Source organism: Colossoma macropomum, unplaced genomic scaffold (assembly GCF_904425465.1).
Source record: "Colossoma macropomum unplaced genomic scaffold, Colossoma_macropomum, whole genome shotgun sequence".
Taxonomy (NCBI): Eukaryota; Metazoa; Chordata; class Actinopteri; order Characiformes; family Serrasalmidae; genus Colossoma; species Colossoma macropomum.
Window position 1 is genome coordinate 39,244,955 of NW_023494802.1, and position 22,915 is coordinate 39,267,869.

General features: G+C 38.4%; 1 protein-coding gene across 4 annotated transcripts in view; it reads right to left on the reverse strand.

Moving 5' to 3' along the window:
* Positions 1–3,153: 3,153 nt before the first annotated feature.
* LOC118822182 (NACHT, LRR and PYD domains-containing protein 3-like) overlaps positions 3,154–22,915 on the reverse strand; it is a 221,074-nt gene continuing 201,312 nt past the window's right edge. Inside the window, exons 8-13 of one of the 4 annotated variants that reach the window (XM_036591092.1) lie at positions 20,861–21,062; positions 18,197–19,955; positions 11,915–12,088; positions 7,147–7,320; positions 3,929–4,103; positions 3,166–3,613 (exon numbers count right to left, since the gene is read on the reverse strand). In XM_036591092.1, coding sequence (XP_036446985.1) covers positions 3,944–4,103; positions 7,147–7,320; positions 11,915–12,088; positions 18,197–19,955; positions 20,861–21,062 — 2,469 coding nt within the window. In that variant the 3' untranslated portion in view covers positions 3,166–3,613; positions 3,929–3,943. The other 3 variants (XM_036591090.1, XM_036591094.1, XR_005008425.1) reach the window with 3 other exon arrangements.

Sequence of the window (22,915 nt, forward strand, 5' to 3'; positions counted from 1 at the left end):
CGGATCATTTTATTCCATTCTAAATGAACAGTAACACATATATCATCACCTGATGTTGTGTAGATGTTTTATGAACTTCAGCTCTTGTGAACGTTGTAAGTTTTGAACTTGTCTTTGCTGTTTGTGTCCTGCAGGCCTCATTTAGCTCAAACCGCCCGTTTTTTTAGGAAACACATCATTTACATATTATTTTGACTGTAACGAGTACTAAGATGAAGCCTACTGTCGTGTTGGTCACAGAGCACTTCACTGAAATCTTCACCAAGGTCACTTTTTAAACCAGTTCAGTTTTCACTTCTAAACTGTGGCACAAAATAACAACGTTTGTGTTCCGGTCAGAACTGACCGGTATGATTTATTTATTGAAAACAGTTTATTTATTGCCCAAAAAAGCTTGACCCGTACACTGTTTGGACATATTTACAGTTTTCTATATATTTGTATACAAGTTCCATAAAACAGCCACATTTTTATAAAAGTATGTCAGATTTGTTTTAGGTGTTCAGAAACCACGTGTGAACAAAGTCAGGGAGCCTCAAGACAAACAGAGGAAATTACTACACTTTTCAAAGAGGAAACTTGTGAATCGGTCAGATCTGACCGGAACACAGCAGGAGGGTTAAGGCGACTCCGCATCTCGCGCGTTCCTGCTGGTCACCAAATGAGACGCTGATCATGAAGAGATGCGACTGACCTCAGCTGGTCCCCAATGACCGCAGCAGGATGAGTCCAGTTTAGATGGACAGTCGGGCTCCTTTCTGCAGCGGTTTGACTGTGAATAGTGAAAGCGCTTCTTTCCGGTCAGAGACCGCAGTAAAGTCGTCTCGCGGTCAGCGATTCGGATTTCTACCGGCTCGAGCTCCGGACTGCAGTACCGCACATCCACAAACACTGGTGGCTTTGTTAGTCCTGATCTGGGAATTCAGATGACGTCATTTTCTGCGCCAAAATCCGCCAAAATTCCACATCAGGGTTTTATTTTCTAAAGCTTAGAACTTCAAAAGTCGAGCTCTCAGCTGGTGTTTTGATGATGGTGGTGGACAGCGCTGTCTAAACATCTGTCCAAAATCTCCCATAGGTGTCTAACAGGACGACTGACTCCTCTGACCATCACTTTTCCAGTGAGCTCTGATATGGTCAGTGGACTTTATAATGAGGGGTTCCTGCCCTACAGCCCTACGTTCTTCATTGACGTTCTCAGTCACCTGAGGAACATCTGCTCTCATGTTCTACTTTACAGATCACAATAATGCACAAACATGAATTACTGACCAGCCCTGTTTACTAAAGTCTTTCACACTGATCTAAATGCAGAGGTCACTTTAGTCTCTGTTCCTATTAAAACACTGTCCAGTTTAGACGTCTGTGTGACTGAAGCTCCATCTGCGCCCCTAAATGATCCACAATCAAGGTCAACTGGGCTGCTCAGTGTTTCATACTGGCCACAGAGTTTGATAGGAGATTAAATGCTTTACTGTATTATCTAGAACACCTGTCTAGAACCATCTGCACTCGTTATGTTTCTCCAATTGTTCATTCAAGTTTTTCCTTTAATTTGTCACCTGTCTGTATCTCTTAAATCTGAAATGAGAAATATGCTTATTTATGTTCAGAGGGGCTTACTGGGGGGCTTTTCCTCTACAAATGTTGCTCTGCAATCTAGAACCAACATACCAGTATAGATTGAGACTATTTTCAAGCAACTTGAATGTTGAAATATATTGAGTGATGTTCTTGTTGGAGGCCTGCAGATGCAGATTCTGTGCAGTCCTACAAATGACTCCCTCATTTAGAGACACTGACTGTGTGAAGTACAAAGTGTTTCTAAATGGTTTTAGATCCTCAGACATAATACAATATAAGACAATGAGAACATGAGGAACCAGGAACCTGAATCAATCAATTTTGACAAATATACAACAATAGAAGACAATATGAGGCAAATGCTTCTTCATGGCTCTGTAAACTGTCTGCTAAACATTTGACGACAAAGTTTTGAAAATTTTCAGTAAAGTTTGATTTTCAGTGTTACTGTTTAAACAAAGTGAATGAATCCTGTAAATGGAGAGAACAGAGACAGATACGATTCTCTCTCTCTCTCTCTCTGCAGTAAGGATTTATTTTAAAGATCATGTAGATGTTGATTCTGTTTTAGTTTTTGTCATGAATATGTTCGTGATGTCGTTTTCCTCAAAATAAAATGTGGTGTTTTTATTAATCACAAACCAAAAAAGAAATAGATGATGTTTTTAAGACTTTTAGGTGTCCTGAGATTTTTGAGGCTTTTCCCCCTCAAAGGAATTTTGTTTCAGATGAATTTTCAGGGATTCTGTCAACAGCTGTAATTACTGCCACCTGGTGGACATTCAGACTGATGTCAGCGTTTTCTCACAAGAGTCAAAATGGAGCAAAGATCACACTAATGGTGCTTTTCCACTTCATGATACGACTCAACTCAGCTCTGCTTTTGGTACCAGCTACATCGTTTTCCACTGCAGGTACAGTATCAATGTAGCTGGTTGTCATAGCGACACCACATGCAACTGCCATGGCGTTAAGGAGGAGAAACTTGAGGAGAAAGTAAAACATTTAGGTTGGTCAGTTTTTGAGTTACATACATTCTGCCTTTTTGTTTAAGGACTCTGTGAAAAGGCTTTGTGAGATTTGTGCCCCAAAGTCTTCTGTGCTTAACCAAACATATTATCTGACTGAAAAGCTGGGTGTTTTTATGCTGCTTCTCCATCCTGCTTAAAACATTTTGCTCTGGTTGGTGAGTCGATGTTAGTTTGTTCTTGGAAGGTTTTAATCTCACCAACTTTAACATGAAAATCATATATTTGTAGTTTAACTTTAGGCTCTTACTATAATGAGCCCAGACTGTTATGTAGACTAAATGATCCAGAGCCTGACAAAGCTGGGATTTACTATGATCACCTTAACCTGTTACCATGTAAACTATATTGTCTATAGCTGAGTTTTACAGTGATGACCTCAGGCTGTTACCAAGTACACTGAATCACCTTAGGCTAACACAGCTGGCCTTTTCTGTGATGACCTCAGGCTTTCACCATGAAGACCACACCACCCCTTGGTAAACATAACTGGGGTTTGAAATGATAACTTCTGGATGACATCATGTAATGTCCACAGACTTTTATTATTAAAGTGTGGGGAAAAAAAACAATGCATACAATTATGTAAAGGCTTTATATAAAGTACATATCAAATTCAAACGAAATACAGAATAACTGAACATGAGGAGGAAAACTACAACCATGTATACTATGTATATGATTAAACAGTGCAAATCAAAAAGTATTGATTTCTAGACTGAGTTTATGAAAGTCTGTCAACGTTTCCACTGGTTTGAGAGGGTTGATGTTGAGTCCAGGTGTTTTGGGAGGAGGAGAAGCACCTTGTGTCCTGCTAAACAATGTGAGGTCGTCCTCAAATGTCAGGAGTTTGACAGACGTTCTATCCAAGGTGCAGCGACTGTTATACAGGAAAACAACAGTCCAAACCTGATGACCAAGACTTGGTTCTATGAGACGTCGTCCTCTGCTCATAAGCCTTGAGTGTGAGACGCTCCTACCAGTAAATGTGGTCTTTGATGCTGTAAAACATAGAATAAGACAGAATGTCAGATATGAACACACTTTTTGCAGCCACAGACTCAACATGCAAACTTTGTACAAACCATCACAAACACACAAGACAGAACAATGAGACCCACCTCACAAAGCCATTACACATCTCCCCCTCTCTCTCGCTCTCTCTCACTATCTCTCTCGCTCTCTCTCACTCTCTCTCTCTCACTCCCTCTCTCACTCCCTTTCTCTTTCTGTCTTTTCCGTGTATGTGTGCATCTGTATGTGTGTATGTGTGTGTGTGTGTATGTGTGTAATGTGAAAGCAGGTCAGTAACTTACTGTAGTTTCTCCAGTTTACAGTGTGGATCTTCTAGTAGAGCAGAAAGCATCTTCACTCCTGACTCTCCTGGTTTTATTCCTGCCCAGTTCCAGCTCTCTCAAGTGTGATAGATTTGATTTCAAAGCTTTACCCAGAGCTATACAGCCTTCCTCTGTAATCCCGCAGTCAAATAATCTGTAGAGAGATGAAGAAAACGTCCTCACATTTACGGTTCTACACACAACTACATATACAATCTATACAAACACCAACATCTCACACAAGCAATTAAGAAACTACACACTACATAATTGAATTCATTCTGTATGATCCTCTAATGGTGTTAATGGTGTATTTTTACAGTCAAACTCATGTCTGATAACTGACCTTCTATTAACACACCAAAACTATTATCAATTGTTCAAATGGCAACTCAGTATAAAACTAGATGTACTTGTTTTATATGAACACTGACATAAACAAATGCAGCAAGACAGTTTTATGTTATATATAACTGACACACCCACAAAACTATACAATACAAAACTAGTGCAGAAGCTGAAACAATACAGCATTTAAAACTGTTAACTTAGTAAAACACAAAACACAGTTTAACATTAGGAGAGGAAAAAAGCGTGATGTATTAAAAACATTTCAAGTGTTCAAGTATTTGTTTGTGTGTTTGAGTGAGAGAGAGAGAGAGAGAGAGAGAGAGAGAGAGGAAGAATGAGGTAATGATACTAATCTCTCTCTGACACAGACACTGGTTAAATACCTGTGTGGACCAGTAAAGATTCAGTATTTAAAGAAAATAAACTGAAGACATTAAAAGTGTAAGTTGTTCTGCAGGCTTGGCAGTTAAACACAGATAGATAGATGGACAGACAGACAGACAGACAGATGTGGTTCCAACTCTTCTGGTTCAGCATCACAATGACCCATTCAGAAACTACAGTCCATAAAGAAATGATTTGCTGAATGTGGTGTGGAAGGAGCTGTCTGACCTTCTCAAAGCCTTGACCTCAACCCCTTCCAGCACCTTTAGGATGAATAAGATGATCTACCAGTGCTGATCTAAGCACTGAAAGAACATCCATGAGTAAAGACTCTGAAAACTTTTTCAGCTCCACAGAAGCATCAACCAAGCTTTTGTCTGAAACAGTAAAAGAGGAGGTGCTGATGTTCAGAAGTTCTGAAACTACTGATATGGGCTTTATATGGTTGATATGTTTATACGTTCCCACGTTTATCAAGGTATTCCACAGTTCAGGTCAGGGTGGCTGTCCACCGGCTGAAGCTCAGTAGAAGGAAGAATGTTCCAATATTCCTCTTGAACGTTGTTCAGGTCTGACCTGCAGCTACTGAAAACACTCCCTACAGGTTATGCTGTCAAAAATTCACTGACTTTTTCACCAGTACTGTGAATGTTTAACTGCTGTGCACATCAATAAGAAACACATGAAATATTATCACTGTTTGTGCTATTAGCTTTAGCACAAGTGTTTTTCTGTAGTTGTGACTCAGATGAAGACAAAATCACATTTTATGACCAATTAATGCAAAAAACTGAGTAACTTCAAAAGAGCCAAATATTTTTCTTGCCACTTTATGTAAAAAAATAATAACTGGGTGTTGTTTGGGCAAAGACCACACTTTGTACTGTAGGTCTGTCTGATTGTCTGTACTGAAGCTGAGCTGGAGCTGTTGGTTCGGGTGAGCTATTGGTGAGGGTTATCTTAGTGACCACACCTGGATTAGCACTTACACATCTGCAGCTTCTACTACTGGCTTAAATACTTTTTTGGTCAGTTTTCTTTAGCACTTTATTTTATGAAACTGTACCTAGTATTTAATAGGTAAATATGTACTTACAAGTAATTTTCTGGTACATATTCTGGTATATACCAAATACATAGTATGTGCGAGGTATGTACAACAGTACTTACTCAGAGTTTAATTGTGTTAATAATAATTACAAACAATAAATAAATATTTGGTGCTTTGAAAGTTTAATATGAAACTAGCACAACTAATGTGAGGTACATTTCAGCTTTTAATGCTGAAAAGTTACATGGTAAAGACCATGCAGGATTCCTACGACTGAGTACTCAGAAAGTACCTTTTTACAGCATAGTAACTCATTCAATGGGATGTTTACTGATAAGATCTCAGTAATATTATGGAAACAGGGCTGCAAAATAAAGTGTAAATTTGTATACAGTATTTACACAGTAACTGTTTTCTTTGTAGTATGCAGAGAAAATCTATACACAGTATTCATAACCATACACAGTATTCATAACCATAGTGTTCATAACCATAACCATACACAGCTTTCATAACCATACATATTGTTACAGATCAGATCTAGATTAGCAAACAATGGCTGTTAAACCTAAAAGGCCAACAGCAGAGTTCAGTAACGATTAAAACACAGAGTTTAACATAATCTAAAAAGTGTGCAAAAAAACTACAGCTCCCATCAGCCCCGCAGTGATGACATCACACACAGTGAAAAAAGTGTATGGTTATATGATCTGCATGTCACAAAGACACACAAAAAACACTATTAGAACATGTGGGTGGTGTGTAATTACTATGCACACAGTTAGATTATTTTACAGTTCTGTTACTACAATGTTACAACACTATTACAGAGAACTTACCAGTAAATGTACCAAGTAATACTAAATGTGTTACTGTACTGAAATAAAGGTACTTAATCTAATTTATTCTACTTCTAGTTTATATCTACTTCCTCTGTCACATATGCATATACTTACAGAAACACTGAATCACTAAAAGCTGAAATATTCCTGATATTTCTCACATTAGTTACTCTGTACTTACATACTGAACTTGAAAATTATGCAATAAATATTTCTAGTAAGTATAACACATTTATCATTAAATTCAGAGTATGTAGTTATACAGTAGTTATACCCGATACTGTTCATGAAGTTTTTTGCAAAGTATGTACCCAAAATTTACATATAAGTATTTCATATACACCTTTTAAACTTCTCAGTAAGTGCAGCTCTGAATACTTAGTAGTTTGTTGTTCTACTAATTTTTACTCCTTATATTTTCAGTGAAAAGTAAAATTACTACAAGTACAAATAAACATCATGTCTCTCTTTCTGTCCTTCAAACACACAAACATACACACACATGAACACATAAAGCACAGAAACAGCAAAGTATGTTAAGGAGGCAGAAAAGTACAATGAATTAATACCTGAGTTTCTCCAGTTTACAGTGTTGATTCTCCAGTCCAGCAGAGAGCAGCGTCACTCCTGAATCACACAGACTATTATCACTCAGATCCAGTTCTCTCAGACTTGAGGTGTTTGAGCTGAGAACTGAGGCCAAAGCTGCACAGCTTCTCTCTGAGAGACGACACCGAGACAGCCTGTGACAGAAATGATATCAGATACATTATCATTACACCTCAAATACAAACAGACCTACAAAACACACACCAGGAAAAAAACACATTTAGACAAAAATCAGTCTTAAAAGCATTTGTGTTTATGTGTGTGTGTGTGTGTGTGTGTGTGTGTGTGTGTGAGGAGTGAGAGAGAGAGAGAGAGAGAGAGAGACAGAGAGGTAATGATACTAATTCTCTCTTGCATGGTCACTGGGTGAACACCTGTGTGGACTAGTAAAGGTTCAGTGTTTAGAGAAAAGAGACTGAAATGTTAAAAATGTATTTTAGGCTTGGCAGAAAAAAGTAAGTAAGTAAATCAGTAAATATGGTACAGTAACAGCTAAAGGCTTAAAGGAATCACTGGAACTGGTTTACATCTCTGTTCAAGAGTCTAACACACAGAGGGGAACCGTCAGGACCCTCTACGTCCTCAGAGACGGACTAAGATATTCTAAAAATAATATGTTAAAAATGAGCAGTTCTAGTTTTATCTGATCATATTTTGACAATCAACATCTAAACAAACACAAATATAAACAAATAAATCCTTTAAACCTGCCTATTAAATATGTACTGGAATGTGAAGGGTTAAATTAGAGAAGCCCCTTTGTCTCCCCCTATAGGAATTTTGCTGTATCTGCTGTTGCAGGAAAGAATGATGGTGATTGGTGGTCCAGCTATTAATTTACAGCAGGCCAAGCAATAGTAATTCAGTGAGAGACCAACTTCAAATGACAGTAAAACTGACCAATCATATCCCTTTTAATGGGTGGGCTTTGTTATGGCTAAGTTTATGACAAGTTCTGCCCGCTGTGGAGACACACAGGCTCTGGAGACGAAGTTAGTGAAGAAAGCTAGCGAGCTTGTTGGTTCGTGATGGAAGCTGAGAGTAACGTTGCCGCTGGTGAGGAGGACATCGCTGAGTTTATTATCTGAACCGTTTTCTAGATGAACTTTTAATGAAGAGTTGGAGTTAATCGGTGAAGGACGACCAACACCAGAGCTTAGTTTGGTGCTTAAAATGCTTTTGAGAGGCTTTTCAACTCCAGCAATTACACCACGACACCCTGGATGACGGATTCACCAAGGAGAAAAAGGCTCTGCTGCTGGGACCACTTGTTGTTGGGGGCGGAGAGGGGGTCTCGGGCCAGAGATGGATTTTGTGATTTAGGAAGTTTATCCAAGTCAGCCCATCACCATCAGAACGCTTGAGAAGCTATTGTTGATTAATTTAAAAAGCAAAGGATCAGCAGCATGACCCCCCCATCAACCACTACATCCAGAAGGACAGGAGGATGGACTCTGTTATGTTATGACTTTGTTCGTAAAGTAATGCTCTGATCAAAGGGCAGGTTATTAAAATCTTACAGGCCGCCGTGCCCACTGATTTAATTCTGCCCACCGCTGACACTGTTTGTGTAGTGTGCAGGTTTATTTGGGAAAATGACCATTATGTGGAATTAGTGGTCAGTTTTCTGATGCTGAGTCATGGTTCACACCTACTAACACATGAACAACAGACATGGTGTCTATAGCAGGACACCACAGAGGAAGCTGCTGCTCACTGTGGAGTAAAGGACTCTGCATCAACATGAAACCATCACCCCAACAGTGAAGTGCTGTGAAGGGATCATAGTTTGGGGCAGATTTGCTGCCTTTGTGTCTGGATTGCCTGGAATCATCAAGAGAAAAATGAATTCTCAAGTTTATCAAGATCTCCTACAGTTCAATATTCCTCTGGAACGCTGTGCAGGTCTGATCTGCAGCTACTGAAAACACTAGCTTGAGGTTATTGCTGTCAAATGGTTCTTGACCAGTTATTAAATACAAGGGTTCACTGACTTTTTCCACCAGCACTGTGAATGTTTAATTGGTGGGAACAATAAACACATGAAAGATTATCATTGTTTGTGTGTTATTAGCTTTAGCCCATTGTGTTTGTCTGTACTTGTGACTTAGATGAAGAAGAAAATATTTTTTTTTATCAATTCATGCAGAAAACTCAGTGATATCAAAGTATGTACAAAATTTTATTTGCCACTGTGTACAAAACAATAGTAACTGGGTGTTGTTTGGGCAAAGACCACACTTTGTACTGTAGGTCTGTCTGATTGTCTGTACTGAAGCTGAGCTGGAGCTGTTGGTCTGGGTGAGCTATTGGTGAGGGTTATCTTAGTGTCCACACCTGGTTTAACACTTTTTAAGGTACAGTACCTGGTATTTAATAGGTAAATATGTACTTACAAGCAATTTTCTGGTACATACTTAGCAAGTCCATATATATGTACAGCAGTACTTACTCAGAGTTTAATAGTAAATATGTAACAACTACAAGTAATATATACCTGCATACTCTGCAACTTTAATATGTAACTAATAAAACTAATGTGATAAATATGAGGTATATTTCAGCTTTTAATGCTGAAAAGTTACACAGTAAAGACAAGTTCTACCAAACTGCTTCAGGAAGTAAATGACTATGTGATCTCTGTGTGACAGAGTAGAGTAGATTACAAGTCATGTTAACAGTGTAAAAACTGCAGGGTACCAACAACTGAGTACTCAGTAAGTACCTTTTTTTCAGGATAGTAACTCATTCCATATTAAATGGTATGTTTACTGGTAAGTTCTCAGTAACATTATGGAAACAGGGCTGTAAAATAAAGCGTATCGTTGTACAAAGTATTTACACAGTAACTGTTTTTATGTCTTTGTGGTTTGCAGAGCAAAACCATACACAGTGTTCATAACCGTATATGCTGTTATAGATCAGATCTAATTAAAAAAGACAGGAAAAGGTAAAGGGGGGGTGTGTTTTGTGTGATAAATGGATGAATGAAAACAAAACACACACAGGATTAAAGCTAAAATGAAATGTTTTGTACAAAAACAAGCTAAACAGTGAAAAAAGACTTTCAATACAGAGAAAATCAACATAATATACATGAATATAACAATCATTCAAGATATTAAATCTAAAAGACCGACAGCAGAGTTCAGTAACGATTCAAACACAGAGTTCAACATAATCTAATGAGTGTGCAAAAAACTACAGCTCCCATCTGCCCCGCAGTGATGACATCACACACAGTGAAGAGACGTGTGTGTGTGTGTGTGTGTGTGTGTGTGTTTGGTAATCAGAGACAGAGGAAAGTTTCTGTGTCTGATGTTTGTTGTTGTCATTGTGTAAGTCAGTCACTGTCAGTCGTCGGCGATATAAACTCAAATTTATATCACAGTATTTTCTACCAGTCAGACGAGAACAAAATCACAACATCAAACAAGAGAAAAAATTATATTAGTAACAGTAAAAATAACAAAAACAAAACACAAAACAATTATTAGTATTGTTATCACTAGTACTATTATTGCTGCTACTGTTGCCATTATTATTATTATTATTATTATTATTATTATTATTATTATTAGAGCAGGATCTACAAAGTGTCCTTCACTGTGTAAACACTACCACACACTCTAGTATCTTCTTCAGTGCAGAAGCAGGTTTTAGTGGTTCTCTCCTGCAGTTCCATTCTGCTCCTTGTAGTTTGTGTCTAATATAATATTTCTCTGTTTGCTGTATCTGAGAAACACAGCTCTCTATTCCAGACTTGGTAAGTTTATCACATTAAGTTTCCTCCGCCTGTTGGAGGGTTTTACCAGCTGATTGGTTCTTCTTACTCACTGAAAGGCTGAATCACTAAAACCTTCATATTTACCTTTCAACTTCTGAATAAGTGCCGCTGTAAGTAATTAGTAGTGTGTTATGTAAAAAACAAAATATTTGCAAAGTATGTATCAAAAAATTACTCGTAAGTACCACATATTTACCTTAATTAAATATTAGTTAACTCTTGTTCTGTAAAATAAGGATCTACCCAGTTCTCATTCAACAGTCTCACACTTTCTCTTTAAAGGGGAACTCCAACCATTTAGCAAAATTAATTGATCATTTAATGGTTTAGATGTAAAACAAAATCATTCAGAGTAGTTTGGTATGAAATGTTCCTTTCTAAAGTAATTTACAGTCAAAATTGTTCTCCATTATAGTACTAGGAACCAGACGTCTTTATGTCTGCACTACAAATATCACCATTTTATCTGCTGTCCAAAATGACCAGTGAACTTACATGTATCTCATGTGTTTTTATGTGTCACGCTGATCATGTTAAACTAGTGCTAAACTGAAAAATTATGTTTTCTTTGGGTACAATTTTTTCCTTACAACGCCCTGCAGGAACCTCTCCGCCCTAAATGCACTCTGAGGAACGTTCGGACTGCAGAGCCGCAAATTTACACACCTGCAGTTTCACTCCAGCAGAAACTGGATTCTAACTAGGAAAGAAACGTTCATGAGTGAAATAAAATAGTCGTCATTAAACACCGAACACATATCACTGTTAGCCATTAGCTTAGAACAGACTGTCTCTCCTTATATTTTCAGTAAGGTGTAAAATTACTACAAGTACAAATAAACATCATGTCTCTCTTTCTGTCCTTCAAACACACAAACATACACACACATGAACACATAAAGCACAAAAACAGGAGGCAGAACAGTACAATGAATTAATACCTGAGTGTCTCCAGTTTACAGTGTTGATTCTCCAGTCCAGCAGAGAGCAGCGTCACTCCTGAATCACACAGACTATTATAACTCAGATCCAGTTCTCTCAGATTTGAAGCGTTTGAGCTGAGAGCTGAGGCCAAAGCTGCACAGCTTCTCTCTGAGAGACAACACCGAGACAGGCTGTGACAGAAATGATATCAGATACATTATCATTACACCCTCAAATACAAACAGACCTACAAAACACAGACCAGGAAAAAAAGACATTTAGACAAAAATCATCACCCTGACTCAGAAAAATTATATATATATATATATATGTATATGTATATATATATATATATAACACACACACACACACACAATATATAGATATATATATAGATATATATATATATATATATATATATATATATATAATATACACACACACACACACACACACACACAGAGAGAGAGAGAAAGAGAGAGAGAGAGAATGAGGTAATGATACTAATGATCTCTCTCTGACACAGACACTGGTACCTGTGTGGACCAGTAAAGATTCAGTATTTAAAGAAAATAAACTAAAGACATTCAAAGTGTAAGTTGTTCTGCAGGCTTGGCAGGTAAACACAGATAGATAGATGGACAGAAAGACAGACAGACAGATGTGGTTCCAACTCTTCCTGTTTCTACGTGTCAGTGTCCCATTTGAAAACTGGAGTCCATAAATAAATGGTTTGTGGAATGTGGTGTGGAAGAACTTGACTGGCCTGCTCAAAACCTTGACCTCAACCCCAGTAAACACCACTCTAATAAATTACATGGTCAGCCAGTGGTGGTTCAACAGCTGAAAGAACATTCATGAGTGAACTTTCTGAAAACTTTTTCAGCTCCACAGAAACATCAACCAAGCTTTTGTCTGAAACAGTAAAAGAGGAGCTGCTGATGTTCAGAAGTTCTGAAACTACTGATATGAGCTCTATATGGTGGAAAGACAAGCTCAGATACTGACATGAAAACATCATCCCCAACAGTGAGGAACGTTGGAGGGAGCATCATGAATTGGGGCTGTTCTGGACTTGGACTGACTGACATCATCAAGAGAGAAATGAAATCTCAACTTTATCAAGATATCCTACAGTGAGGGTGGCTGTCCACCAGCTGAAGCTCAGTAGAAGAAACAACACTCAAATATTCCTCTTGAATGTTGTGCAGGTCTGATCTGCAGCTACTGAAAGCACTTTCTTCAGGTTATTGCTGTCAAACGACTTTAGACCAGTTATTAAATACAAGGGTTCACTGAAATTGTCCACCAGCACTGTGAATGTTTAATTGGTGTGAACAATAAACACATGACAGATTATCATAGTTTGTGTGTTATTAGCTTTAGCACATTTTGTTTGTCTACTTGTGACGTAGATGAAGAAGTGATGATATTTTATGACCAGTTAATGTAGAAAACTGGGTAATTTTAAAGGATTTAGACACTTTTATCACCACTGTATACAACACAATAATAATGGACTGTTTACAGTGAAGGCTACCAAAATGAAAACATTTCTCTTTCTAAACTACAGCAGTTGATCTCCTCAGTTCTCAAACACTAATAGAGTTGTTAAAAGAAGAGGTCATACAGCACAGTGGTAAACACCCTGTCCCAACTTTTTTTGAAACATGTTGCTGGCATCAAATTCAAAATGGGCATAAATAGTTTTAAAAAACAATAAAATATCAGTTTCAACATTTGATATGTTGTCTTTGTACTACTGTCAATATACAGGGTTTAAATAATCTGCAAATCACTAAATTCTGTATTTGCACAACGACCCATCTTTTTTTGGAAACATGGCTGTAAAGTCATATAGAACAATGACAATTCAAAAAGATAAGTAATGAAGAGTTTTAATGAAACACCAGGTTAAAGAGATACATTAAATGTGTGCACTGAGTTTTACTCTCTGAAAGAGCCTCTCCACGTTTTCTGTATTTTACTGAAGGTGTTTGCAGAATGTCAGTATCTGCAGATCTAACATCTCATGTTGGAACATAAACAGACAGACACTCTGTGATGTAAGTGGTGCTTTAAGCTCATTTAAAGCCTTAAAAACTAGTAGCAGAACTTTAAAATCTATTCTGAAAGATGCAGTCAGTGCAGTTCTTTCTAAATGGGAGTGATCTGATCTCTCTGGTTAGTTTTTGTTAGGATTTGTTCTGTTGCATTCGCTGTAGAAGATGGACTGTTTTCTTAGGAAGTTCAGTAAGAAGATCATTACAGTGATCAACTCAGCAAATGTATTAACAACATTCTCTGCAACAAACGACTACTTTCATAGTAGAATAATCTATCGATTACTGAAACGAATAATCGATTATTCAGATTATAAATCACTACGTTACCAAATACCTTCTTTTAGCTTTTTTGGCTTGAGGTTGTTTTATGCATTTGCTAACTAAAAATGAAGACAATAAAGATGAATACCATTCAAGAATTCACTGTTTTAATTAACTTTCCTGCTAATACAAAAGATAAAAATAAACCTCTATTGTATTTTTTCCTGTCAAAATTCATAACCAAGGAAAGTAAAGCAATAAATGTACTGCAGCAAAGTAGCAGCAATAAAATATTAGAAAAATAAATCAGTTTTTCTTTAATGAAGTAAATAAAAAATACATCTAACTTTAAATGTTACATTTTAACAGTACAGTCTGTGATCTGTGCTCTGTGCTCTGCTGTTTTTCTACACTTTGCTTTACTAAATTTTACAGTCACAGATCTTCAGTGAAACGGAGGAAAGTCAGTGTCTCTCTGTGCTCCTGTGAGAGTCTCTCTCTCCTCTGAGAGCAGAAACTCCCCGCTGCAGAGAAGATGCGCTGTGATGGAGCGGATGGGAAAGTGGAGAATGTTTTGAAATTTGAACGATTTTGTGTAAACACTTCATTTCAGTGGTGACCCTTAGTCCAGCTACCCTGTGTGTTCACGGAGAACTACCTCCTTAAACTGTTAGCGAGTGGAGCCAAACGTCCACAGAAAACCCAAAACTGTTCTCAAACGCTCTCTTGTGTTCGGTGAATTTGACCGCACCAGTGGCCTCGGCGTTCAGACACTGATGCAGTGTTTAAAAGTCTAAGCGTTATCTGGAAACTGAACAGGGAGCTGTGAATTATAGTTACTTGCTCCTCTGGCCCAACTACAGTGAGCCGACAAGATTCCTCTTCAGATGCTCCAACATGGAGGATCTGCTCTCATGCCAGCTAAGATCGGCTTTACAAACAGCACAACTGACAACCTTTTTTTTCTAAGTTTTGCTCCCACACTTCTGAGGATTTTGTTCTTGAGGCTCCCATCGCGCTGTTGTTGAGTCTCAGTGAGCGGTGATGTCGAAACGTTTCTAGTGAGCGCGACAAATACGCGTAATGACGTCACCAACTAATCGACTTCTAAATTAGTTGCCAACTAATGTGGTCGTCGATTTTAGTCGACTAAGTTGAATAATTGTTGCACTCCTAATCCCCGTCTATCCAAATTGGCAAAAAATCTTACATTTTCAGTTTCATCTTCACATGACTCATTACAAATATCAAGACCACTGATTTTTTAATCAATCAAAATCCAGCACATTTTTCTTTTTCATTAAAACATCAAACAAAATTCATATTAGTGTTAGTGAAACTGCCAACAACCAAGATGCAAAATATAGGGGGGGGGTCCTGGGGGATTCTAGACCCCCCCCCAAGTTGGACCCCATGAATGTCTCAAAATCAAAATTTAGGTGGTTCACTGACAACAACCTTATGATGTTAAACTGTCTGTTTGAGAAAAACAGAAGCTCAAATTCAAATTCAGGGAAAGGTCATTGTTTAGCTGCTTCACTCAGGAAATGGTGAGATTGTATCTTTGATTTTCTTAAGTAGCTAGTGATGCAGCACTGCTGCTTCAGGGTGGCGCTGTTGTAAACTGGTTCACTCAGTTGATCCTTCATAGCCTAACTATGCCTGGGATACCTCTGAACAACTTTACAATATGTCATCGCATATTTACAAATCTAAGGCTACATTTACACAGGAGGTAAAAGTGGCCCGAATCTGATTTTCTCACCAAATCCGATTTTTTTGTTGGGCAGTTCAGATTATCTTTTAAATGTGATCTGTATGCAACATCAGTCTGAACAGATCTCGCTCCTAAACCGACCCGCATGCGCAAAAGAACAATACTTCACGAGGCGGAGGAAAACAGTCATGATGGCCAGTGAACGCCTGTCACTCCCGGAGCTTCAGTTTTGTCTTCGCCATCACAGGAGAGCTTATGAAGTTCCAGTGGTTGACAGCTGGGCTCATCACCCACCACGTGTTTGAGTTCGCCATAAACAGGGCTCATTATTCGGTCACTGTCACTTCTTTGGTTCATGTCCTCAGATTCTTTAAATGCTGCAGCCTCGAGCTCCTCCGGCCGCGTTCGGCCGTTCGAAACCTATTTGAACACGGAGCGGCTGTGATGAGTCTCTTCTATTTTTTGGGTACAGAAATTTCAGCCTAAATGTTTATGAGTCTCAGCAGCGCGAAATGATGACGAATGTCACTTTGGACTGAGGTAAAAGTTGCATGAATTCCGATCTGGCTGTTCAGACAGAGTCGCATTGCCGCAGATCGGATACGGATCGGATACGGATCGGATTTCAGTACCACATATGAAAGCATCTCAAATCGGAATTGAAAATGTCAGATTCAATGTATTTTAGCTGTTCATACAGCCACACAAATGACACATCTGTGTCACATACGAGGAAAAAGATCCGATTTGGGCCACTTTTACCTGCGGTGTAAAAGTAGCCTAAGAAACTGACCAAGAGACTGATAGAAAGAGTGAATTGTGACTCATTTCTAAAACCAAAGACAGAAGAGAAGATGTGTGAGATCTCAGTGAATGTGTGGAAGAGCACATTACTAAACTGGAAAAGAGCATTTCCAAAAGAAGAATTATTAAACCAAATATTTTTGCCATTAAAGCTCACATCAATGCCTTTATGGTGAATGAGTTAGCAGTCAGCCAATGCTGGAGTAGCCAGTCAAGATGTTTGTGGGGGGGGTTACACCAGGGGTCACACCAGGGGTCATTTCACACACTGCCAACAACTATACAATATCATCTTTTAAGGACTCGTATCAATCATTAATCTAAACCCCACAAAGAACTAAAAAGTCTGTTTTTATTCTGTACAATTAATACTGAAGAAATACACCATTTAGAGAAATTGTAAATGGAGAAAAACTGCAGGTACAGAATAAAAGACCAGAGGTCTTTTTTCAGGATTTGGGCCCCTTAGTTCCAGTGAGGGGTAATAATAATGCTACAAAAATATACAAATTAATGTTACATAATTCTATGCTTCCAACTTTGTGGCAGCAGTTTGAGCCTCTGTGCACAAAGCAAACTCTATAAAGACCTGCCTTAGTGAGTTTGGTGTGAAGGAACTCCTGTGGCCTGCACAGAGCTCTGAGGAAGTGAGGAAGCCTCTGCTTTGGTTCCTTGGTGAGCAGGAAACGTGTTAAATCCACCATTCAAAGGCTGTTTTAAAAGCATTAATTTAAAACGTATAAAATTTAAAACATTAATAATTTTTGAGAGTTGTCACAAGTCTCCTAAATATTTTCAGGTAAAGTGGAACAGTTTGTATAAAAAAGTGCTTTAAGATTCTAGGAAACATTTTGCAAAAGCCAAACAGCCACACAGTGAAACACCATAACATTTCATCACATTTGGCTGAACGTTTAATACTTTTAAATCAAACCTCTGAAAGGTGGACTTTAACACGTTTCCTGCTCACCAAGGAACCAAAGCTGGGTCTTCCTCCCTTCCTCAATCTGCTCCAATACTGTACCACCTTCTGCCTCCAATATTCTACCATATTCAATATACCACCTTTCATTCTGTCCTCTCTTCTCTGATTGAGGTTTTAAAATAGTCAATCAAGAAATATTAATAGTGTTATTTCTAAAAATGTAATGTTTTTATTTGGTGGGTATCCAAATCTTAAAAGTTTAAAAAGGTAACTGTGTCCTGAATATTGCCTGTTCAAAATGTAACTTGGACTGAACTCAGACACCTCATTTCTTTCTACTTGGATACTTTTACATCCCAACCCTGCACATTGTAGTGATTTCCTGCACAAACACATCCACTTTAACTCAGTAAGGGCTTGTTAATCAGGGATTACAGGGTTGCATTCCACTAAAATCATGGAATACTTTATGACTAAAATCACTCTTAAACAGTGCAGTAAAATGTGTAATAATAGAAATACTCACTCAGCTTTTCTGGATGCTGTAACGACTGGCAGAAGCCTCAGAAGACATTCGTCTGATGGGTCATATTTGCTTAAGTCAAACTCATCCAGCTCCTCCTCTGAGTTCAACAACACAAACACCAGAGCTGAACACTGAGCAGGAGAGAGGGTGACTTCATCTAGACCATAGTAGTTCCCTCTGTTCAGGTATGTCTGGGCTTCCTGCACTAGAGAGTGGTCATTCAGTTCATTCAGACAGTGGAACAGATTGATGTATTTCTCTGGAGAGAGATTCTCCCTGAGCTTCTCCTTGATGTACTCAACTGTTTCCTCTCTGCAGTTAGAAGTGCTTCCTGTATGGGTCAGTAGACCTCGTAAGAGAGTCTGATTAGACTCCAGTGAGAGACCCAGAAGGAAACGGAGAAAAAGGTCCAGGTGTCCATTCTCACTCTGTAAAGCTCTGTCCACTGCACTCTTGAGAAAATCAGTCACTGTTGATTCTGAATGTGTTTGTTGTTTCAGCACATTTCTGTTCTGAGAAATAAAGGAGAAAAATGCAAACAAAGCAGCCAGAAACTCCTGAACACTCAGATGGACAAAGCTGAACACCTTCCCCAGGTGCAGCCCCAACTCCTCTCTGAAGATCTGAGTGCAGACTCCTGAGTACACTGACACTTCTCTGACATCAATGCCACACTCTCTCAGGTCTTCCTCATAGAAGATCAGGTTGCCTTTTTCCAGCTGTTGGAAAGCCAGTTTTCCCAGAGCCAGAATAATCTCTCTAGTCTGCCGAGGATCAGTGTCACATTTTCCATGGTACTTTTGGTCTTTGTGTTTGATCTGAAAGATCAGGAAGTGTGTGAACATTTGAGTCAGAGTCTTGGGGATCTCTCCACTCTCTGCTTCACCCAGCATCTTCTCCAGAACAGTGGCTGCAACCCAACAGAAGACCGGTATGTGGCACATGATGTAGAGGCTTCTTGATGACTTCATATGTGTGTTGACTCTGTTGGACAGACTCTGGTCAGTGATCCTCTTCCTGAAGTATTCCTCTTTCTGCAGGTCACTGAATCCTCGTACCTCTGTTACCTGGTCAACACACTCAGGAGGGATCTGACCACATGCTGCTGGTCGAGAGGTGATCCAGAGAAGAGCAGAGGGAAGCAGATTCCCTTGGATGAGGTTTGTTAGCAGCTCATCCACTGAGGCTGACTGTGTTACATCAGACAAGCTCTCATTGTTCTGGAAATCTAGAGGAAGTCGACTTTCATCCAGACCATCAAAGATGAACAAGACTTTGTACTGATAATAATCTGTTGGTTTTAACTTTTTTATGTCTGTGAAAAAGAGACGAAGAAGATCAACCAGACTGAGTTTTCTACTCTTCACTGAATTCAGCTCCCTAAAAGGAAGTGGAAATATGAAGAGGATGTCCTGATTTGCTTTTCCTTCAGCCCAGTCCAGAATGAACTTCTGCACTGAGACTGTTTTTCCAATTCCAGCAACTCCATTAGTCAGTACAGTTCTGACGGCTGTGTCTTTAAAGAGGTCACTGCAGTTGATGGGTCTCTCCTGTGTTGCTGGTCTCCTGGACGCTGTCTCAATCTGTCTCACCTCATGTTCATTCTTGATCTCTACACTCCCCCCTTCTGTAATGTAGAGCTCTGTGTAGATCTCACTCAGAAGTGTTGAGCCTCCATGATATGAGATTCCTTCATTAATTCTCTGGAATTTCTTTTTCAATGTAGATTTGAACTTTTGATGACAAGCAGGAGCCAGTTCTGAAAAAAGATTATTACAATAAACAATAACAATAAACATGTTAATGTCTGACATCCTTACCACAAACACAATAACACACATTACCCTTCTATCAACACGGAGCACAATATTAAACTGAACTGTGCTCTGTGGTTCTTTTGTCTAGGAATCATCAGTAAAATTAAATAACCACAATTAATTTAGATAATAAAGGATCATCTTTTTGCTCTTTAGTCCTGAAGAAATTTGTTCCAGATTGTTTATATTTAACTTGCCAGAATTTCTATGCTCAGTTTACTTGTAAAAATAATTAACTTTATCATGGAAAAGAAATAATGGAATGTGCTCTGTATCAGGGAAACTGTGTCAGGGGTGGAATTATTGATTCTGAGGTTCTAGGCTAAAGACAGGAATGGGGCCCCCTGGTGGCACATTTGTAAACTAGTCGAGGCTCTGGGTGGTCCCCGAGTGGCACAGCCATCTACACTGCACAAAATGATGTCTTGGCAAGTAAAATCATCTTAAATCTGGTCAATATACCTAATTTCAATATCTAATTTTGAGATTGGGGTAAGAATATTATTAGCGTATTTAAAAAACCCAAATCCTACATTTATCTTATATTTTATTTTTTAATTGTTTATCACTTATAATGTTTGTGTGGGCTTTGTTTCTATATATGGACTCTATGGACTGGAGAGTGAATGGTAGGTTTTCAAATTTAACAAAATATGCATAATACATAAAACATCTTAAAAAAAATGAATCTTAATTAAATTACTAAAATAATAAAATAAATAAATTTAACATGCACAATATTTCTGCTTTGTATTTTCATGGGGACCCTAAGCCTCATGTAAAGATCACCACTGTATATACAGGCTTTCCAGAGCTGCTCAGTGTTCCAGTGTGACAGAGTTCTTACTGGTTTGTAGTGTGTTGGCGAGGTCTGTCTGGTTCATGTTCCTCAGGACGTGCAGTGCGATCTGCAGTGTTCCTTCTCTGACAGTCTGATCCACCTCATCCTCCACCTCCCTCTCAGAGCATGCTGGGAAATCTGAACTCAGTACCTTCTTGAACCTCTTCAGCTGATTCTTCACCAGAGAGATGACTTTGTGCTCCAGTTCCTGATTGGACATAAACATTAACAGAAAATGACTGAAACACCACCATGTCATAGTTCAGTGGATCTCATATCAGGACCACTGAGAAACTTTAAAACTGGTCTGCAGATATTTTTTATTTAATAAAACACAACAAACTGCTCAAAATCACATCAGTACACTGCATATTAGAGTCAGTATACTACATGTTAGAGTCAGTACACTAGTACATGTTCAGTTACTTTATTACTCACTTCCTGCAGTTCAAGCTTTCACCCAAGAACAATGATGGTGAAATGTGAATATGGTCCTGCATTCTGAATAAATGATGTGGAGAAATTATACATCTACATGTTAGACATATATTGTTTTTTTTTTCTTGTGGGTGGGAATTCTCTACCAGGAAATGATTAATAAAAGTGTCTTTCACATAAAAATGTTGTTGGACCCACAAAATAGCAGGAGACTGTTATATTGTTAATTATAAATATCTCTCTAAATCTGCTTTCTGTAGACATATTAACCGCTAAACACTAAAGATCTCTCAGTGGGTTTAGTATTTAATTACTCAATCTTATAACTTAATAATTCAAATCATTTATCATTGATCTTCCTGTCATTACAGGATAATATGCATTAAGATGAGCACATATAAAGGGATTTACGATGCTGAACTGAAATCATGGAGTGGTGTGTTTATTTTTTTCAGAAAGGCAAGCAGAGCACAACATCACCTCAGCCTGTGAAAATGTAACTGAAGAAACATTAAACTTGCTTACACTACTTACATACAGCCGTATGTAAAAGTCTTACATACAGAAATTTGGAGCAGATTTTGACCTGAGCGAGTAACAAAAACCTGATTTCCAAAAGACACAAAGTTAAAGATTTCACATTTCATATTTTAAGCAAGATTACTTTTTTATTTCCATCTTTTACAGTTTAAAAATAACAAAAAGCAAAAGGGCTCGAAGCAAAACTTTAGGCGCCCTGCATGTTCAGTACTTAGTAACACACCTTTTGGCAAATATCACAGCTGGTAAACACTCATTGTAGCCAACTAAGAGCCTTTCAGTTCTTGTTTTGGGGATTTTCACCCAGTCTTCCTTGCAAAAAGCTTCTAGTTCTGTGAGATTCTTGGACTGTCATTCACTGCTCTTTTGAGGTTTATCCACAGATTTTCAATGATGGTTAGGTCAGGGGACTGTGAAGGTCATGGTAAAACCTTCAGCTTGCACCTCTTGAGTAGTTCATTGTGGATTTTGTGGATTATCCTGTGAGAAGCCATCCTCTTTTCATCAGCTTTTATTTCCAGGCAATGCGAAATTTGCTTCCAGAATTTGCTGTTATTGAATTGAGTCCATTCTTCCCACTGGCTGCAACATAAGCCCAAAGCATGATCAATCCACCCCAAGGCCTAACAGTTTAAGAGGTGTTCTTTACATGAAATTTGGCATCCTTTTTTCTCCAAACATACATTTGCTTATTGAGGCCAAGCATTCTATTTTAATTTCATCAGTCCACAGGACTTGTTTCTGTTGTTGTTTTTGCATCAGGCTTGTTTCGATGTTCTTTTGCAAATGTTTGACGCTGACTTTTGCGGTGAAGACACAGGAAACATTTCTTCTGATGAATCTTCCATGAAGGTCATATTTGTGCAGGTTTTTGCAGCCAAATGGGGAGTTTTGTTTTGCCTTTCTAGCAATGCTACAAGCAGTTCTCTCAGAAAGTTCTCTCGGTCCTCCAGACCTCAACTTGACCTCCACCGTTCCTGTGCACTGCCATTTCTTAATTACAACGGCTATGTGAAAACTCTTCTCCTGCTTTGTGGGCATGAACTATTTTAATCTTCAGAGTGATAGGCAGCTGCTTAGAGG